Source organism: Centroberyx gerrardi, chromosome 8 (assembly GCF_048128805.1).
Source record: "Centroberyx gerrardi isolate f3 chromosome 8, fCenGer3.hap1.cur.20231027, whole genome shotgun sequence".
Lineage (NCBI taxonomy): Eukaryota > Metazoa > Chordata > Actinopteri > Beryciformes > Berycidae > Centroberyx > Centroberyx gerrardi.
The window spans coordinates 33,050,040-33,057,539 of NC_136004.1; the positions used below are offsets into that span (position 1 = coordinate 33,050,040).

General features: G+C 44.7%; 1 protein-coding gene across 1 annotated transcript in view; it reads left to right on the top strand.

Moving 5' to 3' along the window:
- The window catches only part of adam9a (ADAM metallopeptidase domain 9a), a 50,904-nt gene that overhangs the window by 24,035 nt on the left and 19,369 nt on the right, over nt 1-7,500 (top strand). The window contains exon 5 of the mRNA XM_071899108.2: nt 4,597-4,673. Coding sequence (XP_071755209.2) covers nt 4,597-4,673 — 77 coding nt within the window. The remainder of the gene's footprint in view (nt 1-4,596; nt 4,674-7,500) is intronic.

Consider the following 7,500-nt stretch of genomic DNA (forward strand, 5'->3'; position numbering starts at 1 on the left):
TCTCTCTCTCTCTCTCCCCCCCTCTCTCTCTCTCTCTCTGTCTCTCTCTCTCTCTCTCCTCTCCGTCTCTCTCTCTCTCTCTCTCTCTGTCTCTCTCTCTCTCTCTCCGTCTCTCTCTCTCTCTCTCTGTCTCTCTGTCTCTCTCTCTCTCTCTCTCTCTCTCTCTCTCTCTTTATTGCAGGACGTACATGTGCACATGTTGCCAAAGCATAGATTCAAACATAAATGAGATAGAAATAAAGTAAAATAAAATGAAATAAACTGCATATTAAATATATAGATTCATCACATAGAATATTTCTGGACAGTAACAACAATAACAGTGACTGATTACAAAAAAAAGCAAAGTTAAGAAGAGTTTACAGAGGTGATGTGTTTCTTAGATTATGGCATGACATCATCATGACATCATCATGACATCACATACTGAGCACAGAGTGGTCTCTCCTGCCCGTCTCTATAGCTAGCTGCCGGTCTCTCTGCCCGTCTCTACAGCTAGCTGCTGGTCTCTCCTGCCCGTCTCTACAGCTAGCTGCCGGTCTCTCCTGCCCGTCTCTACAGCTAGCTGCTGGTCTCTCCTGCCCGTCTCTACAGCTGCTGGTCTCTCCTGCCCGTCTCTACAGTTAGCTGCCGGTCTCTCCTGCCCGTCTCTACAGCTGCTGGTCTCTCCTGCCCGTCTCTACAGCTAGCTGCCGGTCTCTCCTGCCCGTCTCTACAGCTGCCGGTCTCTCCTGCCGGTCTCTATAGCTAGCTGCTGGTCTCTCCTGCCCGTCTCTACAGCTAGCTGCCGGTCTCTCTGCCCGTCTCTACAGCTGCCGGTCTCTCCTGCCCGTCTCTACAGCTAGCTGCTGGTCTCTCCTGCCCGTCTCTACAGCTGCTGGTCTCTCCTGCCCGTCTCTACAGCTAGCTGCCGGTCTCTCCTGCCCCGTCTCTACAGCTAGCTGCTGGTCTCTCCTGCCCGTCTCTATAGCTAGCTGCCGGTCTCTCCTGCCCGTCTCTACAGCTGCTGGTCTCTCCTGCCCGTCTCTACAGCTAGCTGCTGGTCTCTCCTGCCCGTCTCTATAGCTAGCTGCCGGTCTCTCCTGCCCTTTTCTACAGCTAGCTGCTGGTCTCTCCTGCCCGTCTCTATAGCTAGCTGCCGGTCTCTCCTGCCTGTCTCTACAGCTAGCTGCCGGTCTCTCCTGCCCGTCTCTACAGCTAGCTGCTGTCTCTCCTGCCCGTCTCTATAGCTGCCGGTCTCTCCTGCCCGTCTCTACAGCTAGCTGCCGGTCTCTCCTGCCCATCTCTACAGCTAGCTGCTGGTCTCTCCTGCCCGTCTCTACAGCTAGCTGCCGGTCTCTCCTGCCCGTCTCTATAGCTAGCTGCCGGTCTCTCCTGCCCGTCTCTACAGCTAGCTGCTGGTCTCTCCTGCCCGTCTCTATAGCTAGCTGCCGGTCTCTCCTGTCCGTCTCTACAACTAGCTGCCGGTCTCTCCTGCCCGTCTCTACAGCTAGCTGCTGGTCTCTCCTGCCCGTCTCTACAGCTAGCTGCTGGTCTCTCCTGCTTGTCTCTATAGCTGCCGGTCTCTCCTGCCCGTCTCTACAGCTAGCTGCTGGTCTCTCCTGCCCTTCTCTACAGCTAGCTGCTGGTCTCTCCTGCCCGTCTCTACAGCTAGCTGCCGGTCTCTCCTGCCCGTCTCTACAGTTGTTGCCGGTCTCTCCTGCCGTCTCTACAGCTAGCTGGTCTCTCCTGCCCGTCTCTACAGCTAGCTGCCAGTCTCTCCTGCCCGTCTCTACAGCTAGCTGCTGGTCTCTCTGTACATCGTCAGCAGCTTCCTGTCTGGCTGTTTGATTCTGATCAGATTTGGGACAAATTGTAATTTGTTTTAAGGTTTTGGAAACATTTAGTTTTGTTTATAAGTTTGATTTATTTTTGCCAATAGTGATAATATTCTTCTTGTGTTGTTTTTCTATTTGTTTGGATTTGTCAGTGTGGTTGTGTGGTGAGGTTTAGTGGTGTTTTTTGGTCAGGTAGGTCTCTCTCTGGTGTCTCCTCCAGTGTGTCAGTGCAGTATTGTGGGGAGACTCTGGGCCGCTGTGTGCCAGGTGGCTCCAGAACTTCACTGCTCTTTATATGTGCTAGCAGAGGGAATCTCCCATGATGCTCTGCTCTACAGGCCAAGTTTGGACTCTCTCTCTCTCTCTCTCTCTCTCTCTTCTCTCTCTCTCTCTCTCTCCCCTTCTTTCATCACTCTTTCTGTCAGTTATTGTGTGTATTCAGTGTTTGATAGCTGGTTGATGATTGATATTCAGTGGAGTTACTGGGATCTGAACCTTCATACACCTCTGTGTGTTTAGAACATCGGTCTGGTGTACAGGAAGCTGCTGTAGAGAACAGCTGAGAACTCACATGTTGGAATTTACTGAACCCTGAATTTTCTTTTACAGTTCAGTAGAAGCTTGTGGAAAATGAATCATACTAGTGATTCAGACGTGTTTTAATGAAATATCTGATGCATGTCGTTCTCTACTGTTCTCTGCACCAAACTCCATTCAAAACTCTGGCAGTTTAATGTTTCAATAACAACTTAACCGATACTAACCAATACTAATCAATACTAATCAATACTTGAAAGACTCTCTGGATGTTTTCTGTCAGAGCTGCGTTCTGCCTTCAGGAAGTGGATTTATTCTCTTCAGCCAGCTGAGGGAAACTCTAATTCACATTTAAAAATTTTTTTGTAACATTTCAAAAGTTCAGTTAAATTTCCCTTTAGACCAGATGGAGGAAGAGCTGCTGTTTCCCTGTCAGGCTTCACAGCATTGACGTTCTCTCCTGGTTCTGCTCTGGTTCTGCTCTGGTTCTGCTCTGGTTCTGCTCTGGTTCTGTTCTGGTTCTCTCCTGGTTCTGCTCTGGTTCTGCTCTGGTTCTGTTCTGGTTCTGCTCTGGTTCTGCTCTGGTTCTGCTCTGGTTCTCTCCTGGTTCTGCTCTGGTTCTGCTCTGGTTCTGTTCTGGTTCTGCTCTGGTTCTGCTCTGGTTCTGCTCTGGTTCTCTCCTGGTTCTGCTCTGGTTCTGCTCTGGTTCTGTTCTGGTTCTGCTCTGGTTCTGCTCTGGTTCTGCTCTGGTTCTGTTCTGGTTCTGCTCTGGTTCTGCTCTGGTTCTGCTCTGGTTCTAGTGCAGCTTGTGGTTCTGTGCAGGGCAGCAGTCAGTGGGACCAGTTGTGTTTTTGTTATTTAGCTTTTTGTGTCATATTACCTTGAAGTCATAGTTTTCCTGATACTTCAGTGTTCTGTTCTGTTCTGTTCTGCTGGCCGGTCCGTCCTTTATTGTCCTCCCTCCAACTATAACCTTATAACCTAGTTCTGAGAGAGAGAGAGAGAGAGAGAGAGAGACAGAGAGAGAGACAGAGAGCGAGAGAGAGAGACAGAGAGACAGAGAGAGAGAGAGAGAGACAGAGAGAGAGAGAGAGACAGAGAGACAGAGAGAGAGACAGAGAGACAGAGAGAGAGAGAGACAGAGAGAGAGACAGAGAGCAGAGAGAGAGAGACAGAGAGAGAGACAGAGAGAGAGAGAGAGACAGAGAGACAGAGAGAGAGAGAGAGAGACAGAGAGAGAGACAGAGAGCGAGAGAGAGAGACAGAGAGAGAGACAGAGAGAGAGAGAGAGAGAGAGACAGACAGAGAAAGAGAGAGAGAGACAGAGAGAGAGAGCGAGAGAGAGAGACAGAGAGGGAGAGAGAGAGAGAGAGACTTCTGGGAAGCAGTGTGAGAGGTGGAGGTTCCTGTGAACTCAGACAGTGGGAAAACACACACACACACACACACACACACACAGGAAGAGTTTTATAAGGTCCTGTGGGAGTGATACAGGAAGTGTGTGTGGATCCTGTCATGTGTGTGTGTGTGTGTGTGTGTGTGTGTGTGTGTGTGTGTGTGTGTGTGCTCTTTCTGGTCTTGTATTTTAATTGAATGTTGTAAATATGAACCACAGTCAGCAGCTTAATGAATCTAATAGAATCTAATCATCACTGAACTGATTAACGACACAGTGACTGTTGTTCTGTCTGGCTGTTCTCTGTCAGGTCCTCAGTAGAACACTGAGGTTCCACTGACTCTGTTCTGTCTGGCTGTTCTCTGTCAGGTCCTCAGTAGAACACTGAGGTTCCACTGACTCTGTTCTGTCTGGCTGTTCTCTGTCAGGTCCTCAGTAGAACACTGAGGTTCCACTGACTCTGTTCTGTCTGGCTGTTCTCTGTCAGGTCCTCAGTAGAACACAGAGGTTCCACTGACTCTGTTCTGTCTGGCAGCTGAGGAGAGTTTCTGCCTCCTGCTGGTCTGTCTGAGCTGCTGCAGCCAGTCACATTTTAGGCATTTATCAGTTACATGTGCATGTAAATAGGTGTGTGTGTGTGTGTGTGTGTGTGTGTGTGTGTGTGTGTGAGTGTGTTCAAACTTCAACAGGAATTCTGACTAAAATTAATATTCTACTATAGTGTAATAACACTTTAAAAGGATAATACATTCAATTAATTTCATCATCATCATCATCATCATCATCATCATCATCATCATCATCATCAGGTTCTCAGTCTGTTGTCTGTCTGTTGTTGTGTTGCAGAACCACTGTCACTATCGGGGCTTCGTTCAGGACATGCAGGGTTCCTCTGTCGCTCTGAGCATCTGCAACGGCCTCAGGTAACACACACACACACACTCACACACACACTCACTCACACACACACACACATACACACACACACACACACAGATATCAGACCACAGATCTGCTTTGCTGGTTTGAATATCAGATGATCAGTGTTGCCAAAGCATTTATATATCATGGAATAAAAGTAGTGAAAATAAAAAGTAGTGAAAATAAATAACTAGTACAGAACTGTCTGATCCGTATGCCTCCTGGTTCTGGTTCTGGTTCTGGTTCTGTCTGGTTCTGGTTCTGGTTCTCCACTGCTGTCTCTGGATCCATCAGCCAATAGCAGATGGACATTTCAATAGCATGTTTTTCACCTTTAGATGTCAGGCTTCACACAGATTTGTTTTGGTGTTTAGTTCCTCTTTAAACCCAGCAGTTGAAGAAAGAGTAGAAAAGGGGCGGAGACACTGTGCTGTGGGCGGAGCCTGACACTGCTGTTTAACTGTTGTAGGAACAATAAGGAAGCTGCTACAGTTAGCTAGCTAGCAAAAAGATTTTTTTTTGGCGAGGCGCAGACAACACTGGAGGATATTAGAGACAAACGGCTCAATCAGCAGTAAAACATCCAAACTCTGAAGCTGCAGACAGAAAAACAACAAAATCTTCAGCTGAGAAACTAAACTTTCATGACTGTGACTGCTGGGCGGAGACGACTCAGTCTGGATTCAAGGTTTTCATCCAGTTTTATTCTCCTTTAAAGCTGCTACCAAGGACAAACATTACAAAGCAGTGTGCATCAAGGCTAACAGCTAAGCTAACCGTTCCTACAGAGAAGTGTCACTGGTTACCAGTCTCACTTTGACTGACCTTTCTCCTGCTGAAGGTCACATGACCCACAATGACAAGAGGCAGGTAGCAAGTTTACTGGTTTAACAGTTTAGTAGTTTAGTAGTTGAACAAGTTTACTGGTTTAACAGTTTACTAGTTTAACAAGTTTACTAGTTTAACATGTTTACTAGTTTAGTAGTTTACCAGTTTACTAGTTTAACAAGTTTACTAGTTTAACAAGTTTACTACTTTAACAAGTTTACTAGTTTACCAGTTTACTAGTTTACCAGTTTACCAGTTTACCAATTTAACAAGTTTACTAGTTTAACAGTATACTAGTTTAACAAGTTTACTAGTTTAGTAGTTTAACATGTTCACTACTTTAACAAGTTTACTAGTTTAACAAGTTTACTAGTTTAGTAGTTTAACAAGTTTACTACTTTAACAACTTTACTAGTTTAACAGTTTATCAGTTTAACAGTTTACTAGTTTACCAGTTTACTAGTTTAACAAGTTTACTAGTTTAACGGTTTACTACATTAATAAGTTTACTAGTTTACCAGTTTACTAGTTTAACAGTTTATCAGTTTAACAGTTTACTAGTTTACCAGTTTACTAGTTTAACAAGTTTACTAGTTTAATGGTTTACTACATTAATAAGTTTACTAGTTTAACATGTTTACTACTTTAACAACTTTACTAGTTTAACAGTTTAACAGTTTACTAGTTTACCAAGTACAAGTTAACAAGTTTACTCACTTGCTTCATCGATTCCTCCATTACGAGAAGTTTTTTCAGGAATGGGAGAGGGTGAGAGCCTTTTAAACAGCGAGGGAGGAGCCATGCTAGTTTTAAAAAAGTGGGAGGAGCTTCATTCAGGAGCGGAATTTAACAACAATCTTTAGAAAAGAGGAGAAAACAGCAACACAGCTGGATGTTGGTTTATATCATTATGTCTCAATGAAACACATTAGCTTCAGGATTGGTTAGAAGGGCTGACATCACTTACTGCAGCTTTAATTTACCCAATGAGTTTGTATATTAACGGTAATTTACTCGGTGAAGCAGCTAGCGTTGTAGCTAAGCTAACGATGGAAACTTGTTCTACCAGAAGTGCCGTTTCCTGTTTCAGGCTCAGAGCCAATCAGAGCTGCCGGTGACTCAGGGAGGTCGTTAACCCACCGGCCTTAACGAGTTTCTCCAGACCAACAGCATTTTACAGAGAGAGAGAGAGAGAGAGACAGGAGGTTCACTTCACACTGACTGTCTCTCTCTCTCTCTGTCTCTCTCTCTCTCTCTCTCTCTCTTTCTCTCAAGGACACTGAGTTAGTTTCCTATTTTTAGCCCTTTATTCCTCTCACAGATGGCTCTGTGTGTGTGTGTGTGTGTGTGTGTGTGTGTGTGTGTGTGTGTGTGTGACTCAGATGCCCACCCTGCTGCTTCAATCTGTGTGATTCCGCAGTAATTACTGTGGTTGACTTTACACACACACACACACACACTCACACACACACACACACACACACACTCTGTCCATGTAATAACCTGAAGGTTTCAGCAGAACTGAGACTTTTCTGGCAGTTTTAGCCAGAAAGAAGTTGTGGAATCCTGAAGGTTGAAAGCAACTTTAACAGCAGAGAGAGAGAGAGAGAAGAGGAGAGAGAGAGAGAGAGAGAGAGAGAGAGAGAGAGAGAAATTTCCATGCACACTAATAACCCCCTAACTGTGAATAATCTCTCAATTCAATTAAATTCAAAGGGGCTTTATTGGCATGGGAAACACACGTTTACATTGCCAAAGCAAGTGTGAAATAAAAACAAAAAATGTACGTACAATAAGTAAAGATCTACTAGAATAAAGAAATGTGTAACCAGAGTTGTGTAACATTGCAACATTGCAATCAAATATATAAATAAAAATAGGTAAAATTAACTTAAAAATACAAACAGAAAAATTGTCATTTTGCTCTTAATATATATATATATATACGTATATACAGATAAGTAAAGATAACTTAAAATAAAAATAGAAAAATGTAGACAT